General features: G+C 37.9%; 1 protein-coding gene across 3 annotated transcripts in view; it reads left to right on the forward strand.

Moving 5' to 3' along the window:
- The window catches only part of micall2a (mical-like 2a), a 38,679-nt gene extending 19,706 nt beyond the window's left edge, over nt 1–18,973 (forward strand). Inside the window, exons 7-19 of one of the 3 annotated variants that reach the window (XM_049475532.1) lie at nt 1,513–1,757; nt 4,141–4,219; nt 6,415–6,602; nt 8,105–8,239; nt 8,333–8,419; nt 8,510–8,644; nt 9,451–9,512; nt 10,854–10,977; nt 13,006–13,108; nt 14,092–14,165; nt 14,261–14,375; nt 16,057–16,103; nt 17,065–18,973. In XM_049475532.1, coding sequence (XP_049331489.1) covers nt 1,513–1,757; nt 4,141–4,219; nt 6,415–6,602; nt 8,105–8,239; nt 8,333–8,419; nt 8,510–8,644; nt 9,451–9,512; nt 10,854–10,977; nt 13,006–13,108; nt 14,092–14,165; nt 14,261–14,375; nt 16,057–16,103; nt 17,065–17,159 — 1,489 coding nt within the window. In that variant the 3' untranslated portion in view covers nt 17,160–18,973. The remainder of the gene's footprint in view (nt 1–1,512; nt 1,758–4,140; nt 4,220–6,414; nt 6,603–8,104; nt 8,240–8,332; nt 8,420–8,509; nt 8,645–9,450; nt 9,513–10,853; nt 10,978–13,005; nt 13,109–14,091; nt 14,166–14,260; nt 14,376–16,056; nt 16,104–17,064) is intronic. The other 2 variants (XM_049475533.1, XM_049475534.1) reach the window with 2 other exon arrangements.
- Nucleotides 18,974–19,537: the final 564 nt, after the last annotated feature.

Consider the following 19,537-nt stretch of genomic DNA (forward strand, 5'->3'; position numbering starts at 1 on the left):
TGAAAAGTTACTTTATTTCAGTAATTCATTTAAAATTGTGAAACTCATATATTATATAGATGTAGATTTATTTGAAGTGTTTATTTCTTTTTCTATAAAAACCCAAAAATCAGTGTCTCAAAATTTTTAAATATTATATAGGACCAATTGGTACTTTTGCCAGTGTGGGCAGTTTGCCAAGTCCTGCTGGAAAATGAAATCTACATCTCCATAAAAGTTGTCAGCAGACAGAAGCGTGAAGTGCTGTAAGATTTTCCAGGAAAGACTAGCACATGCCCATGCCTCCTCAATCATGTGTAAAGTCAGCCACCGCCTATTTTTGAACTGCTGCTGATGCAGCATTACCGAGTAGAATCACAGAGCACTCTGAGGAAAGCGCAGCGACTCAGTTCTGATACATCAGCTCACAGACGCAGCCTTGTGCTGATCAACATCACCCTTTAGAGTGATAAGGGGGAAAAGCCCAATCTACTGTACCCACCCACAGAAAGCAAGGCCAGTTGTGCTCTCTCGGGGCTTTGGCAGCTGATGACGAGCTACATGACCAGGATTCGAACCAGCGATCTCTCAACCATAGTTGCAGCCCTTTAGACCGCTGTGTCTTTCTGCGACAGGGTGTAAGATTTGGTTCAGTTCACCACAATTTTGTGTCTTTTCAGATTACACATGAACATTTCAAAATGTATCACATCCACCCCCCAATATACAGGTTTATCTACAATCTGTATCTATCCATATTCATTCTAACAGGCTGCTGCACTCTCAGGCTGGTGCTATACAGTAGATAGCCTGTACACCTGATAAGCTGTCCTGTTAGTTTATACAGCTCTGGAAATAAAGTAAGAGAAATTAAGAGACCACTTCAGTTTCTGAATCAGTTTGTATGATTTTACTATTTATAGGTTTATGTTTGAGTAAAATGAAAGTTGTTGTTTTATTCTATAAACTACAGACAACATTTCTCCCAAATTCCAAATAAAAATATTTAGTCGTTAAGAGCATTTATTTGCAGAAATTGAGAAATGGCTGCAATAACAAAAAAGATGCTGAGCTTTCAGACCAGAGTTCAGAAATCAATATTTGGTGGAATAACCCTGGTTTTTAATCAAAGTTTTTATGCATCTTTGCATGTTCTCCTCCACCAGTCTTACACACTGCTTTTGGATAACTTTATGCTGCCACTCCTGTTGCAAAGATTCAAGCAGTTCAGTTTGGTTTGATGGCTTTTGATCATCCATCTTCCTCTTGATTATATTCCAGAGCTTTTCAATGTGGTAAAATCAAAGAAACTCCTCATTCTTATGTGGTCTCTTATTTTTTTTTTTTTTTCTCGAGCTGTATGTGTACGGAGAGTCTTTTGGAGCAGTTAATTTCCATCAGGCTGGTGATTATGCTGAGTGGGATTATGTGACTAATTCTGCTGTCATGCGTTGAGTTGAACAGACAGACGGCATCATGCAGCGTAATGCTACTGTAAACAGTAAATAATGCAGAAGACATGCTTTCCCTCAGCTCGGCAAGCAGACGCTCGGCTGATGAAGCCCCCAGCTGGAGGCAGGAGAAGCCTGGCTCAGCCGCGGCAGAGCGACGGACCAGCCGGCTTCCAGCCACCCCCTCCCCCACCGACACCAGCAGCAGCATCATCAGCGGCAGCATCAGCGGCAGCGGCACCAAGGAGTCCCTCTGGCTTAGCGCCATCAGCAAGGAGTGCACCAGACCTCCCTCGGCTCACCTCGCCGTCGCCGGAGGTACCGCCGGTGAGCGGGTGACCTTTGCTTATGTAGACCGCGGTCCGATTTTAAATGCTTTCTAAAGGTCGCAGGGGAAATATTATCATAAACATTGGCTATAAACACAGCAGACGAGTGTAGAGACACCGAACCAGCAATATAGAAAAGCGCATGCAATATTCTGCGAGGGCTTGTCCCAACCTTAGGCGTGTGTTTCATTTAGTCCATCAGAATGAGGCGGAGGAGCTCGAGATGCCGCCTGGGTTTTATTCAATACCAGCTCGACCTGTAGAGTTCAGTGTTTTGTTTATTGTTTTATAGTTTTATAGTTTTATGGTTTTTATTAAACAACACCTCAGCATCCAATCTCTATACCACAGCAACCCCTAGCAACCAGAGGTGGGCCTACAATAATAGCACAAAAAAAATGTTTTAAACAAACTAGTGTATGTTTTTTTTTTAATATATATTTTAGATTTTTCAAAGTAGCACCTTTTGCTTGGGTACAAACAGCATTGCACATCTAGGCAGGAAATCTGATGCCAGGCTAAATAATTCAGGAGAACACAAAATAAAATAGTTAATAAATAGTCTCTGGATCTGAGCTCATGATTATTCAGAAACATTATATTATAGAAGGAGAGGGACGCCTGCTAATTCAGTGTTTTTGTCAAGCAGAATCACGAAAATTTAAATAAGATTTTTTTTAAGTCATTTCATAATTTGGGATAATTTTAATGTTTATTTAGATTGAGTATAATTACATTTGACATTTGTACACAACTTAAATTCAGTGGTTTTTGATTGCACTTTTTCAGTGCACTTTAGATTAAAACTAAAATCATGCAAACTATAAAAAAAATCATATTAAATTACTTGGCAAACAAAAAAAAAGTGTTAAACAAACCAGAATATGTTTTATATTTTACATTCCTCAAATTGTGATTTTCTCAGTCAGCTTTGAGGTAGAGTCACCTGGAATTCAGGCTTTCAGTTAACAGCTGTGCTGAACTCCTCAAATGTTAGTAACTTAAATTTCTTGTCTCTTAATAAAGTGTTTGAGAGCATCAGTTGTAAAGTAGTGAAGAGGTAGAGTTACAGGTATACAGTAAATAGCTATATTTGAGTTATGCTCTAAGAGCAAGTGCAAGAGTTCCCTCTGTTGCACAGGATAAGTTTATCAGCTTATGCCCATGCTTTCTGAGTATTTTGGTTTGTTTAACACTTTTAAAGGTGTCCTTGCACTAAAATCCACTTTTTTTGTTTTTTGTGAAATACAATAGGTCATTGCTCGTAAAAGAAAGTGTTTGGTAAAACGAGTCGATCAGGAAAAGCACCGTGTCTACGTCAACCCGTGAATTAGTCCCCGCCCACCTCGGCTCATGACAGCCCACAGGCAGAGCTGAATCCATGCAGTGACATTGTCTTGTCAGATAGGAGCTAACAGCCTTAGGAACCACATGGCAGTTTGTTCATGTGTTATTTGTGCGAATATCACATCAGTGTTATACTGTATGCTTTACCCAGTAATTCAAAGCTAAAGAACGAATATTTAGAATTTGTCTATGGAACACCACCAGTGAAGAAGTACAATTGAGATAGTTAGGTAGTTGTGTATGTTTAAATATTTATAATTGTTGTGCATATGTCCCAATGGTCTTTTAAATGATGTACCTAGAATTCAAGCCATAACTCAGTGAGTAAATTAACAAATTAATGGGTATTTAGAGCTTCCCATTATTCCAGTGTTTTATTAATATTTAGTCATGAAATCAATAATAATAAAAAAATTCTGTTTATGCTAGTTAATTAGATAGCTAGCTATCTTGTGTAAGCTGAGGTGGGTAGTCTTCCAGGTCCAGAAAGTTCAAAAACAAAAAAAATTCACCCCAGGTTTTTTTTTTTTTTTGTTCCAAATGCCTGGGTGGCTCTGATGTGGCCCAGCCATCGAAACTGTGGGGTGGATATTTTTTTTTTTACTTTCTGGACCTGGACTACCCACCTTTGTTGTAAGTAAGTATAGGTTTACATAGGATCTCCGGTGGATTTTTTGATTAACAGAGACTCTAAGACTAGACACTTAGCAGGGTATTACACATGTTGTAAAGTAACATATATGACATGTATGATATGATTTCAAAGACCGTTATTAGTGTAAAAATGTCTTTATTTTAAAACATTTCTAACTGTTGTTAGTCTCGCTGGTGTCACAGTGCTGTTAGCCAATCAGAACAATATGTTAGCATGTATAAATATTCATATGCTTACTCAGTTGCTATGTGTGAACTGTTTTGTAATGTGAAGCTGGCTTTTCTTTTGATTTAAAAAGCATTATTTGATCATATGTGACTCACGCTTATTACTTTGGTCCCATTTTCTCAACTTTTTGTCCTCCGTCTGCTCTTTCCAGCCAAAAACAGCGGGAGCAGTAAGGAGCCGGCTGAGTGGCAGCCGAAGCTGAATGCCGCTCCAAATGGACCAGGACTGAGGTAGGTTTGATCTTTCCTCGTTTATCCCTAATTCTCTCTAATCCACATGAGGGGAGAGGCAGGCGCGCGTCACCCGGGGTGAACACCACCACGACACTTCAGAGCAGAGTGCTGACAGCAGGGCCTTCTCATGTATGTCTCCTCCCAGCCGACGCCGCCTCCCTCCAGCCCCCAGAATCTCAGTAGTGATGGACTGCCTGCGAGTGCAGCCGCTCACTCTGTCCCCCGTCCTCACCAGCCCCAAGGAGTGCTGCGCCTGACCGTGCGCCTAGTTCTGACTTTACTCTTACCTCTGCTGCTTTTATAATGTTGGAAAAAAGGTGAGGTGCTTCATTTAAAATGATAGACACTGAGTTTAGGCCTGTCACAATAATGATGTTATTGATTTAGTGTACAGTGCTGGTATATAAATTTAACCTCAGTTTTGCCCATTAAAACAAATACAAATTAACTGGTATAGAAACTTTGTGTAAAAACATAAAATAGTTTATTTTATATATTTAATTTATATATTGTATTTTTAATCATTTTAATAATTTCTAGCCCTTTATCAGGCTTTAGGAGTGTCAACTAGAGTAAATAAATGCAGTATTTGTTATACAGTAACTGCAATTAAATTTTTTTTGTCCTTTATTGGGCTTTAGGAGTGCCAGGTAGAGGGATGCCTACAGTGTTTTAAAAACTCTGTAAAAACTCAATTCCAAACGTTTAGGTCTTTATTGGCCTTCAGGAGTGCCTACTAGGAGTGCCTAATACAGAAGAGCCTTGTAGAGGAGTGCCTGATGGAGTCTACAGTGTGTTAAAAACTGAAATTCTAATTATTTAGGTTTAATTAGCCTTCAGAAATCCCTGGTAGAGGATCTACAGTGCAATTCCAACTTTTTAGGTCTAGGACTAGGAGTGCCTACTAGGAGTGTCCGGTAGAAGAGTGCCTACTAGGAGTGTCCGGTAGAAGAGTGCCTACTAGGAGTGTCCGGTAGAAGAGTGCCTACTAGGAGTGTCCGGTAGAAGAGTGCCTACTAGGAGTGTCCGGTAGAAGAGTGCCTACTAGGAGTGTCCGGTAGAAGAGTGTCTACTAGGAGTGTCCGGTAGAAGAGTGTCTACTAGGAGTGTCCGGTAGAAGAGTGTCTACTAGGAGTGTCCGTTAGAAGAGTGTCTACTAGGAGTGTCCGGTAGAAGAGTGTCTACTAGGAGTGTCCGGTAGAAGAGTGCCTACTAGGAGTGTCCGGTAGAAGAGTGCCTACTAGGAGTGTCCGGTAGAAGAGTGCCTACTAGGAGTGTCCGGTAGAAGAGTGCCTACTAGGAGTGTCCGGTAGAAGAGTGCCTACTAGGAGTGTCCGGTAGAAGAGTGCCTACTAGGAGTGTCCGGTAGAAGAGTGCCTACTAGGAGTGTCCGGTAGAAGAGTGCCTACTAGGAGTGTCCGGTAGAAGAGTGCCTACTAGGAGTGTCCGGTAGAAGAGTGCCTACTAGGAGTGTCCGGTAGAAGAGTGCCTACTAGGAGTGTCCGGTAGAAGAGTGCCTATTAGGAGTGCCCGGTAGGGGAGTGCCTATTAGGAGTGCCTGGTAGATGAGTGCCTATTAGGAGTGCCTACTAGGAGTGCCCAAAAGAGCAGTTCCTACTAGGAATGCCCAGTAGAGCAGTGCCTGATGTTGTCTACAGTGTTTTTAAAACCGCATGTCCAACTTTTTAGGAGTGCCCGCTAGGAGTGCCCGCTAGGAGTGCCCGCTAGGAGTGCCCGCTAGGAGTGCCCGCTAGGAGTGCCCGGTAGTGTCTACAGTGTTTTAAAACTGCAAAACCACATTCTTAGGTCTTTATTGACCTTCAGGAGTGCCCACTATGAGCTCCTTGGTGTGTGTTTTTGCAGTTCTTCCATTCTACTAACACCTCATACACCACCACCATACTAATCAGTGATAACTGCAGTGCTGAGCATAATAACTCACCAACCTAATAATAATAATAATAATAATAATAATAATAATAATAATAATAATAATAATAATAATAATCAACTACACTGTAATTGTAGAAGCAGTGAGGTGGTTTTAATGTTATGGCTCAGCTGTGTATTGTCCACAGTCCGTTGTTATGGTGACAGGCCTAACTGGGTGAATGTTAAGGGTTAAGTGGGTAGTTGATGGTTTGTAAAGGGTTTGTTTGTTTGTAGTGAGTAAGTGAGCATTCTTTCTCCAGAATCTGCAGCGCTGCTGAGATTAACACCGTAACTCCAGAGAAAAACAAGATCTGCAACCATCTGAATGACCAGAACACTCCTCCTGCACCAGTCCTCCCAGTATCAACCCCTACTCGCCCAGTATCTGACCAGAACACTGACAAATCTCCACTCCCAGATCAACCACTGCATAGCCCTGCTGGCCGGGGTACGTCCATGCTCATACGACATACAACAATCATACACTCTTATAGATACATGAACAATTAATAAATACTGATTTGGGAGATTCATTCATTCATTCATTTGCACCTCATCTAAAAATCAGTTGAATTGTACATTTAAAAAATCATTCTTAGCAAAAAGTGATGAATGTGATTTAAATGTGTTGAATTTACATGAATTAATCACAGAACATAAAATTATATCTTTTTTTATTATTGCCTGACAACCATAATTAATATTCAAAAACAGTAGTTCCGTATTTTTCAGACTAGATTTCCCAAAAATCGTTAGTGCTCCTTACAATCCTGTGCTCCTTATGTATGAATTTTACCAGTCAGGTTGTAAGAAGCACTTTATAAGTACAGCCTTATACAGGAGTTTTATTGAAGTTCACCACTGAAACTGGAGTAGTATTAGCATTAGCCGTTTAGAGGTGAGTGTGTTTTATTGGCCTGTAGCCTGCTGCTAATCCCGGCTAGCACTGCATTATCATTAGCATCAAAAGCAAGTATCTTGTACTGTATCTTGTGTTGAGTGGCATTTTCTGGAAATCTAAGCTTACTGTAAGTAAACATTAGCTATTTACTCACCCAAATAAACAGTTTTCAGGAGAGAACATACGGTGCTTTTTTTTTTTTTTTTTTTTTTTTTTTTTTTTACTTATTTTCCTTTTGAAAATTACAGTTTTGTTTACTTAGCTTAGCTTTACCTGTTGAATTAGAAGGAAAACATGGTGACACTCCTGTTTCTTACTAGTGTTGCATAATGCGCCTTATAATCCAGTGCGCCTTATGTATGAAAATAGACCAGAAAATAGATGTTTGTAGCCTTTGAGTATTGAAAATTAATAGTGTCATCTCTACAGATAATTAGTATTATTAACTGAATTGAGGAAATAATATATTATCCAACACTTATTTAGTCAACACTATTGGCGGTATAAAGTTCACCAATAATTAGGCTGATTATGTCCATATACAGTACCATAAAAAAAAAAAAAGCTTATCTTACATTTTTTTTCTCCCTACATTGTAAATGAATAGTGAAGTGATCCAGACTATGAAGAAACACATAATGAATCATGGAGTAACTTAAAAGTGTTAAACAAACCAAAATATCTGGGGAGCTGTTAACTTGCAGTTTCTGAGGCTGGTAACTCTGATGAACTTATCCTGTTCAACAGAGGGAACTCTTGCTCTTCCTTCTTGGGGTGGTCCTGATGAGAACCAGTTTAATCATAACATTTTTTTTGGGTTTACTGAATAATTCCATATGTTTTTCTTCATAGTTCTTCATGGATAACTTTGTAATTAATCTACAATGCAGAACATTTTAAAAACATTGGACACACCTAAAATTTAGTCATCCATTCATCAATTTTTAACTGGTACAATATAGTTTTTGTTTCTTTGTTTGTTTTTTGGTGTAATATCATTATAGTCACAGGCCTGGATTCTGTATTTATTTAATTTTTTATCTTTTCAGGCTTTAAGAGTGAACCTCACACACCAGCTTCCTCTCAGAGTGGTAACACTTGGTCAGCCAACTCTTCCCCCACCAAGCCACCAAACCCAGTATATCCTGCTTCTGCAGAGTCTCGCCGTGGGTCTGCTGGACGGGGTATTACTAAGCTTCACTCCATTAAAACAGTAGTTGGATTTAGTTGGTTATTTCTTGCTGTAGTGTTTCATTTAGTTCTTCTTCTACCTGCAGCCTCTAAATGTGAGATTCCTATTGGATCATCACCCAACTGGAAAGTTCCAACTGCAGAGAAACAGCCAGGACTGTTTATTGAATCCAGTAAGACCCTGTCATTTGACTTTTTCTGTGGTTTAAAAAGTTCCAGAAGCCTCTGTTTATCAAAGATATGTTTTTTTTATCTCTTTAAAGGTTATAGATCTGGAAATTCCAAAGAAGTCCCATCTCACCAGCTTCCACAGGAAGTCAGCTCCTCCCAGAGTGAATCACTCAAACCCAAACCACCTTCTCCTAAACGGACCAAGAACGGTGTTTCTACAGAGCCAGGTGAGCCTTCAAACAACCCAAAACCAGAACTGGATTTTTCAGTACTGTACAATATATGCATAATTTGGATTACTTATTTGGTCTTACATAAACATGATTAGTAATCCTGCTGATTATCAATTGAGTCAAGTTACATTTTATGAGTTTGAGCAGGGAAATCATAAGTCAATGATTTTAAATGCGTTTTTTATCCATTAGTAGGGATGTCTTGATCAGATTTTCCCCCATTCCGATCTGATTATCTTAATGCTGAGTTTCAGTGCTGCTGTGCTGCTGATTTAATAATAATAATAATTCACTTTTTTATTTAGTTACAGTGAATATATAATGAGACTGTCTTGGACATACTGAATGTATATCATATAGTTTGTGTTTTCATGCTTCCCCTGTAAAATATTTCCACTTCAGACTCTTTTAATTTACAGGCACATCTCAAATAATTAGAATATCACTGAAAAAGTTTTACTTTATTTCAGTAATTCAGTTCAAATCACAGAGTGATCTTTTTTTAAGCATTTGTTTCTTTTATTGTTGATGATTATGGCTTAAAGCCAATAAAAACCCAAAAATCAGTGTCTCAGAAAATTAGAATATTATGTAGCACCAATTGGTACTTTTGGCAGTGTGGGCAGTGTGCCAAGTCCTGCTGGAAAATGAAATCTGCATCTCTATAAAAGTTGTCAGTAGCAGAGGGAAGCATGAAGTGCTGTAAGATTTTGTGGGAAAACAAAACTGCACTGACTTTAGACTTGATAATTAAACACAGTAGTTTTATAGTCAGTAATTATATTTTTATTATTCCTTAGGTTCTGAAAATGGAAATGTGTTCTTCACAAGCAGCCTCCCACCTGAAACATTATCACCATCAGTAAGTGTGCACATACAGTACCAGTTAAAAAGTTTGGACACACCTTCTCATTCAGTGTTTTTCTTTCTTTATTTCTTTATTTAATTCATTTTCTTAATTGGAGGTTAATATTAAAGACATAAAAACAAATAAGGGACACACATGGAATTATGTAGTAAAAGGTAAAAAAAAGGGGTTAGTCAGGTTAGTCCAGGTGACTACCTCATGAAGAAACTGAGAAAATACTTTACTTAGTAAAAATATGTTTACTAAATATAATTGATTACACTTATATAGCGCATTTCTAGAAACTCAACTTTCAACTCTTTACAATCACGTTTTTACACACAACCATTCATTCTCAGCACTCATCCACACACTGGTAAGAAGCGGCAGCCAATAGCGCACAGCATGCTCTCAACCGGAAACAACCGTCCACCTGAAGGGCTGCATTAGGCATTACAGCATTTACCCAGGACAGAGTGCCAATCCATATTTGGGCACAGTTATACATACATTTACACACACACACAGACACAGGGAGAACACGGAAACTCCACCCAGATAGGGATTTGAACCCAAGACCCCAGTGCTGGGAGGAAAATGTGCTAACCACTTAGCCGCCATGCCGCTCACATAATTCTGCATGTGTATAGTCTTCAATATTAAATTTACAATGTAAAAAAAAAATCATGAAAAGAAAGAAAAAACACATTGAATGAGAAGAGGTGTGTCCACTGTATTAATTGTATGCGTCTTGTTTTATTCCTTCTGTTTCCTGTTCAGTATAAGGGCTGCATGATATATATTTAAGCTTCATCAACGCGATGTTGCAATGTTTTAATTCTTGACATAAGAAGTAGATACACAGCGCTGTCTCTGTGTCTGTGTGAATGACAGGCTCCTGCTGCCTGAGAAGCATGTGGGGGAGGGGGCCTCCATCCACATGGTTGGGCACGTGCTTGTAAACTGTGCACGTGTGGAAAGCTGTGCACCTCAGTCCAGCACAGTTTTGCAGCGCAGATATTTCCAGTTACAGCTGAATTCAGGCTTTTAATCCAAGAAAAACAAACGCTCTTATTTACCTTTTAAGCAGCCATTTAAATGCTTGAATAAAGGGCAGATTATTGTTGTTTTGCTGTTTTGCTCGGGTTTTGAGAGCTCTGCGCTGACTCAGACTCAGCTCTTGATCGGTTCGGATGCGAGAAAGCTCGTGGGTGTGGGCGGAGCTAAAATTCGCTAAATTTTTCCAATATTGTACAGCCCTATTCAGTATGACTTAAAATTAGCTCATGGTCTTAAAATTGCTGTATTATAACTGATCATCTCGATCACACACACTCTTTCTCCATATCTGTGCAGATGAAGTCTCACCATATCCCGATGGAGCAGATCAGTCAGGAGCTGCAGGAAATTGAGGAGCGGCTGGGTGATTTGGAGAAGGAAGGGATAGATCTGGAGGGGAGACTCCGGCGCTGTGAGGAGGGTAAGAGGAGTGAGGGGGGGGGGGGTCCTCCTGCGGCTGATTATTACCTTCCTGATTCAACAGATTTTTATCAAGGCCTTATTCTGCTGTGCTGCTGTACCAAATGCTTCACACTAGCGCTGGGTGATTATGGCCTAGAAAAATAATCTTACATTTTTTTCACAGAAAATGAGATTTTTTATTATAATTATTATTTTTTCCCTTCTACTAAAAATCAAACTACAGATGACTAAGGAATGGTTTAAAACTAGGTTAACCTGTAAAAAATAAATAAATAAATAAAATAAATAAATAAATAAATAAAAGAATAACTAAAAATTGAGAAATAATGCTCTAAACGAGTCACAGAAGAAACTTTGAAGGAGTGATTATTATTATTTTCCACAATGAATCACGGATCGTTACCAGAGAGCGATGACACTGCAGTTTTTAGAAACTGTAACTTTATTTATTGATTATTTATTTATTTATTTATTATTGAGCGGAACGGTTAGAAAATGTGTTGGTGTTGGTGACTGTTAGTCTGTGTGAGGCGCCAGTAACCAAAGTGAGACAAATAAACACTTCAGAAATGAGTAGCGTTTTTGGATATTTTAGATTAAAAAGCAATTACGCCATTAAAAAAAAATCGCATTTAAACTGTGATTCTAATTAACCGAATTAATCATAAAAAAAAGCCCAGCACTACACTACACTGCTGATATTTGCTCCTCAGTGATGATGTAGAGTGCTGACTATGGTTTATCCAAGTTAGCAAAGTTAGTAGAAAGTTTTCTGAACGTGACCGCTAACACTAGACAACTCCTTTTAACTATAAATGCACAGATAAAACCTAAATCTGAAACTGAGCACTGTTTATTGTTTGAATAATTCATGTATCAGAAAACACCAGGGCATCAAAACACTTCTGATTGTAACGTGTTTCAATACTTTTGCTCACAAGAACAATGAGTGGGTTCAGACAGAAGGGTCTATCTTCTGAACTGTGTATCAGATATAACATTTTAGCTTTTTAGATGGAAATAAAGGCTAAAATGTGTTTCTTTTGTCTCTTATTCATCTTTTAATGTCAAATTCAAATGTTTTCAGTATTTCTACAATAGAAATTGGGGATCGGCCTCACTGTTTCAATACTTTTGGAGGGGACTGCAGTATAAATATTTGTCACGCTTGTGTAAAACTAAATAATCAGAATATATATAAATATATAAATCTATACAGGATGATTCCAATACAGAAAAGTGCTTTTGCTCTCGGAGTTGCAGAGCATCAGCCGTGTGTGTGTGTGTGTGTGTGTGTGTGTGTGTGTGTGTGTGTGTGTGTGTGTGTGTGTGTGTGTGTGTGTGTGTATATAAGATCACCTGCCGGAGAGTTCCGGCCTCATTCGGAACCCGTTATCCGAACTCGTCCACCTGGGAGGCGGAATTCCTCCGCAGCCTGGAGGGCCGGGTGGGGGCCAATAAAGGGCCGCTCACATCCAGCGGCCGAGGCCAAATGAGGCGAGGTGCGGGGGTAGCTTCCTCTCCTCCTGCGGGATTCTGGCAAGGAAATGGAAAGAGGCAGGCGGCGTGTTGTAGTCGGGAGTGGAGGCTGAGCGGGGACGGGGACACCTGATTGGCTGGTTTCAAGGTCACTGTGGCAATATCTGCTGCACACCGCCAGCCTCACCTGTCCTGCTGCTGCAGCCAGCGGGATTTGACGGGGCCCTGTTGCCTCTCGGCCCAGGCCAAATCTAGCCCAGCACTTGATCGAATTACAAAAAGCGTGTGCGTGTGTGTGTATGAGTGAGCCATACCTCACCTGAAGGCAATGTCAGTGGCACAACAGATATTTTGGACTGCGTTACCGGGTTATATTAAATGTATTTCAAACACATACACAGCAAAGCATTTTGCTAGAAAAATGGCTGCTTCCTCCAGAGGATATGTAACCATGATTCTGGCTTGGCTTGGCATCTCTGAAAGTCTCTAATGATTTAAAAAAACTGAGCACAGTCTTCTCCTTTCATAACCTTGGTTTGTTTTACAGAGGGGAGCGGGGACATTCTGATGGATCCGTTGATTGTGGACTGGTTTAACCTGATCCGAAAGAAGCAGAGTTTCATACGGAGGGAATCTGAGCTCATGTACATGTAGGTGGTGCTTCTATTATTTTATTATTGGGGCCTGATTTTATTAAAATCCATTTTTTCTTATATTTGCTTTGCTTTTTATTTGATTGCAGGCAGTGTGAATCCAGGATATTTCATGTTTTGTCTGTGTAACTGCAACACATTCCAAAAATGTTGAGACAGGTGAAAATGGGGGCTAGTACTGTATTTTTGGCACTATAAGGTTCACTTAAAATCCTTTCATTCTCCCAAAAATCATCAGTGCACCTTATAATCTGGTACGTTTTATGTATGAATTCTACCAGTCAGGTTTTAAGGAGCAGTAAAGCCACGCCGCTGAAGTACAGCATTATACAGCATTAGACGCTAAACACTAGCTTTTTTCGTCGTTCAGAGGCGAGTATTATTGGCCATTAGATGCTAACCACGCTAAGAGCTAGCTCTTTCACCATTCAGATGCAAGTATATTTGACTGTAGCCTGCGTCAGGGTTCCTCAGTGTATCGCTGTTGGGCGGCAATAACTAGCGCTAGCGGTTAGCCACTAAGGCTAATGCTGCAGCACCCAGCAGGAAATCTAAGCTTGCTGTAAATAAACAAAAGTGCTTCACTTACCCAAATAAACAGTTTATATATATATATATATATATATTTTTTTTTTTATTTGTTTTATTTTTTAAGGGATTACAGTTTTGTTTACCTGGCTTAGCTTAGCTTTTTTTAGGAATGTGTTTCAGGCTTGAATGAATGTTTGTTTATTCATAAATTAAATAAAGTTAAGCAGACAAAACATCACATAATGTAATAAGCACTTGCATTTTTTTATACTGTCCCAAAATTTGGAAGATTTAGGATTGCAATCAACTTGATTATCATTATTCCATGTACTAATTGGTGTCTTTCACCATTCAGATCAGATAAAACTTGATGTTGTGTTTTTTTTAATGATTTCTTAATTGTTATACAGAGTGATTAATTTAATTACGGTGTTCGTTTTCATTAATAGAGCAAAAACCCAAGATTTAGAGGAGCAGCAGCCTGGAGTGGAGGGAGAGCTCAGGAGACTGATAAATAAACCAGGTAAAAGTTACTGAACAGTGAGTGTTGGGGCTGCAGTGACAAGATACAACATTTCTATCCATGTAACTCTAATTACTGCTGTATTTGTGTTTTAGAGCATCTGAAAAGCACTGCAGAGAGAAAGAGGGAGGCGTATCTGATGAACCGGCTGGTAGAGATTGTGAACGACAGGAACGCCATTGTGGAGGGACTGGAGGAAGACCGCCTGAGGTCAGGACTACTTACCAAAACTCTGCTTTAATGACCAGATTCCTCATTTAGTACATATAATCACATGGTATTTTAGTGGTATAACTGGTATTGCTCATCTGTAGTCTAAGCAAGGCTGTGCAATTATAAATATGTGTATATTAAAAACTGTTACTATGTGTAATATAGAAAAGATAAAACAATTTACATATTAAAATACTGTGTCTGCTGCACAGGTTATAATCTGTGTCCACAAACTAAATTTAAGCTATAGGAGAACGGTGTAAAATGGACTTTTGGTGTAGTAAAACATGATAAAAAGTACTTACCTTTGATGAATAGCACAACTCCGTTCTCCCACAGCGTTCAGAGATCCAGAAATTTTAACAGTTTGTCCCAAACACCCTTCAGACTGGGTGACACGGGCATAATCTGCTCCGATAAGTCGCTTTTTAAACTGTTATCCAGCTCAAAGTACCTCCTTGTTAGAATCTGGAGAGCCCTGCCATTTAAAATGAGGCATTAATAACTTAAAAAGTGCACAACAAGCTTATTAAAAAACACTGTTTACCACCTATAATGCAAGCTTCAGCTCAGAGCGCCACCATTACTGAACTGATAATAACATAGACATATATACATAGACTCTGCCTCCCGGCACCGGCTGCTACGCAATGTGGAGCCTATGTGTGTATATATATATATATATATATGTGTGTGTGTATATGTTATACAAACAGAGGTGGACTGGCATCAGATTCTCAACATCAGATCATGTCTTTAAAAAACGTTTAAAGACTTATTTTTATTCACTTGCTCTTTGTAGTGTATGAACACTGTGATTATGTTGATCATGTTGACAGTTTGTTACATAGATTCGTCTCTGTTTTGTTCATTTTATCTATTTTTAGATATTTATATTTATTTTTTATTTTCTTTTCGTCTGTAAAGCACTTTGAGAGTTGTTCTGGAAAAGTACTATATAAAATAAAGATTTCTTATCCTAATTATTCTTCATTCTTACTACGCCTCTTTCTCTCTCTCTTTCTCTTTTTCTCTTTAATTCTTGCTATATTTCTATTTCTATCTTTCTTTTTCTCTCACTCTCTCTCTCTCTCTCTCTCTCTCTCTCTCTCACACACACACACTCTCTCGCATATAAATACTTTTATCCCCTATTTCCAAATTTAAGAACTATTACTATTTACTATTTACTACTACTATTTAAGCTAACAATGAAATTTAGATAGCACTGGATTTAGTTGTTTAGAATTACTTTTGCAGTTTTCTAACGTTTTTTATTTATTAACAAGCTTTTCCAAGCCAACTTAAAGCTAGTCATCAAACTTTCATTTTAAGTAAGTTTACTTTCTTACAATTTTAATAATAAAAAAAAATACAGCACCACTTTGGACACACATTTAAATTATGTTTTTTATTATTTTTAAAATGCTCTACGTTGTAGACTTATACACATCAGCTTAAACAGCAGAACTTTATGTAGTCTGTACAGTAATATTATTGTTTTGTCAACAGAATTAACAAAAAATAAAACAACATTTAATTAAAGATGTTTAATACCCTATGTAATAATAAGAACTGATTACACTGAAGTGTGCGCTTACATACAAAGTCTACAGGGTGAATAATTATTGAGGGAAAAATAAACCTAACAAGAAATGTCTTCTGTTTGCGTTGAAAGGGAGGAGGAAGAGGATCAGCAGCTGAATGAAATGATGCAGAGACTGGGTGAGTGTTAGCTGTGCTGTTTAACTCTGTTTTAAACTTAATAAACAAGAACACACATCAGAAACATGTCTGACTTTATTTACTGTATTTAGTATCAGTGAACGTCTATTTTATGGTCTATTTTTTAAAACATAAGGCACACCGGATTCTAAAGTGCATTTTAAGCGACACTAATAAGGAACAGTGGTGTCAGCCTATTTTTCATTCTAATTCGGCAGGTCTTGCTGCTGGGTGGTGGTGGGGGTTAAGTTAAGTGAAGTTAACCTAAGCTAAGTAAACAAAATTGGAATTGTTTAAAAAAAGACTTCCTTTTAAAGTCAAACGAGTCATAGATGTTAATTCCTCTTAAAAAACTGTTTGGGTGAGTAAAGCACTTCCGTTTATTTACAGTGAGCTTAGATTCCCAAATTTCTGCAGCACTAAGGCTGGAGCATTAGCATTGGTGGCTAACTGCTAGTGGTTAACGGCTAATGCCGCCCAACATTGCTACACTGGGGAGTAGCCTGAGTGTTCCAGTACGCCAGGGCGATATTAGCTAGCAGTTCGTCCCATGAAGCTTATTTTAACACAGTAAACCCTCTGACTACAGTCTAATAGTATTCTCCCTCTGAACGGCAAAAGAACTAGCGCTTAGTGCTATTAGCGGCTAATGCTTATATTGCTCTAGCAGTGCTAGCCAGGGTTAGGAACAGGCTACAGGCCAATAATACTCACTCACCTCTGAACAGCAAAAGAGCTAGCTTAGCTTAGCACGGTTAGTGGCTAATGCTAATGCTGCTTCAGTCTCTGTGCTGGAGAAACTTTACTGAAACTCCTGTGTAACTCTGTACTTCAGCAAATGCTTTTACTGATCCTTAATACCTGACTGGTTGAGTTTATACTGGTACATATAAGTGCACCTTATAGTGTGAGAAATACAGTATTTATGTATGTATGTATTTATTTATTTATGTTGGTTTAGGTCTGAAGAAACTAAAAAACAAGAGGAAGTCCTCCTTCTCCAAGCTGTTCAGACGCAGGAGTAAAAAGGTCCTGGTGGAGAAGTCTTCAGGGTGATCTTCAGGAGGGCAGATGGTTGGTGATCTTGTGGATCCTGCTTCAAACGACAGTCAGGAGTCAAACTCGCGGTCTTGGCGTTACTCAAACAGCCGTGTGAGGTGGAGGTGAGGTGGAGGTGAGGTAGGCTCAGGCCAGTGCTGAGAAGCTGTGGTGAGTTCAGGGCTCTATAGCACTATAGCATTCTTCACAGAACAGTCACGGGACACTCAACGTCTTCAGGAAACACTAGCTTTAGATTTTTATTTACAGGTTTTTATATATATATACATATATATACATATATATGTATATATATGTATATATATGTATATATAATTTTTTGTTTTAGATTAGCTTGTTGCGTGTTTGTGCACTATTGCTTCATTTATTTACGTATTTATTTTCTGTTTCCTCAGTTTTTAGCCACATAATTCACTGTTCATAATTAAAAACGTTCTTCTGCACTGTGGTTTGTAAAAAATGGGTTAAATAAGAGTGTCGTTTGATGTTGTGTTTAAAAATATTATCTAGATATGTTTAGTTATTCAGTCTTTTTTCCCCAACATTTCACAATGTCTTCAAATAAGAAACACATTAAATCCTTTCACTATATGTATATATATATATATATATATATATATATAGTAATACACTGACATGCCAAAATATACCAGAATCTGTCCCATGACTTTTGCCATGTCCTGTGGAAGCTAAAAAAATTTCTTACATTTACAGCAGTTATATACCAAAAGTCCTCAGTTTTTAGCCACATAATTTACTGTTCATAATTTAATAATGTTCTTCTGCACTATGTGTTGTAAAATGGGTTTAATAAGAGTTTTGTTTAAAGTTGTGTTCAGAAATATTATTTAAATATATTTAGTTATATCCACTATATGTAGTCTTTTTCCTACATTTTCACAAAGTCATCAAATAAAAACACATTAAACACCCTCACGAAAATACATACATAAAAATACATCAAATACAGCAGGTCTTACAATTACAGTAATACACTGCACTGACATGCCAAAAGTCATGGGACAGGTTCTGGTATCGTGTCCAAACACTGCAGTAAGCAAACTTCTTCTTACATTTACAGCAGTTATACACCAACAGTTACACTCCGACATGCCAAAAGTCATGGGACACAAACCAGTATCACGTCCCTTGGTTTTGCCATGAACATTAAAACATTAAAGAATGCTCTATAATATAATATAAACTATTGATAAAAAGCCAAGCAGAACAAATTCCAGTCAGCGGCAGACTGCACTTCCACCACTCTCCTGAAGGTGGCACTATAGGCTCACACGCATCACACATGTAGGGAACTCAAAAAAAAAAATTAAAAAAAGGAGTGAAGAGAGAGAGAGAGAGAGAAAAAAGAAAAGAGAAAAGCTTCACACACACTTTCTCTCTTTCTGAAGCGCCCAACTCTAATTTTGAATGAAACGGTAAATTGAGCTGAAGATTTGGCATCAGTGAAAGCCTGTATGCTCCAGAGAGGAGTAATTAGTCATATTTGAACTTTTTAAATACATTAATCACTTTTAATTAAGTGCGGACCATGCTAATGTGCTGTAAAAGGTGGCGTCTTGGTTCCAGAACGAGGTGTTTAAACCAGTGTATGAGTAATATCTGGAGGAGTATTGTGAGAGTTCTGGTCGGTGATGAAGTCTCGGTGATGTTTTTATAATGTTTTAAACCGTGTGTTTCTCTTTTGGGAGACGATTGGAGTGTAAATATGTTTGTTTTTATTTAAATTATTGCAAATAATGTGACTTTTGAATTAAATTCTATATAATAAATTGCAGAAATGTATGTTTTAACTGGTGCGTGATGGTTTTATTTATTTATGTTGTTATTTCTGTTTATAGTCTGAGGAATACATCCATATACATTGTATTGGATTGTATTGAGAGGTTTTGGACACACCTTTTCTCATTCTATGTGTTTTTTTTTATATATATTTATATATATATATATATATATATATATATATATATATATATATATATATATATATATATATATATATATATATATATATATTGTAATTTTTTAAGATAATAAAAAATTACAAAAAATATATAAATATATATATAAATATATATATAAAAAAACACATAGAATGAGAAAAGGTGTGTCCAAAACCTCTCAATACAATCCAATACAATGTATATGGATGTATTCCTCAGACTATTTTTATTTTTTTTATTGTAATTTTTTAAGATAATAAAAGCTATATTACATGCAGAATTAGATGTTTTCTACTTTAGATTCTTCTAAGTATCACACTTATCTTTGAGGACAGATCTGCACACTCTTGGTATTTTAATCTCAGTGTCTTCATGAAGGAGAATCACCTGGAATAGTTTTCTCAGCGTCTTGAA

The sequence above is a fragment of the Astyanax mexicanus genome, chromosome 3 (assembly GCF_023375975.1).
Source record: "Astyanax mexicanus isolate ESR-SI-001 chromosome 3, AstMex3_surface, whole genome shotgun sequence".
NCBI lineage: Eukaryota > Metazoa > Chordata > Actinopteri > Characiformes > Acestrorhamphidae > Astyanax > Astyanax mexicanus.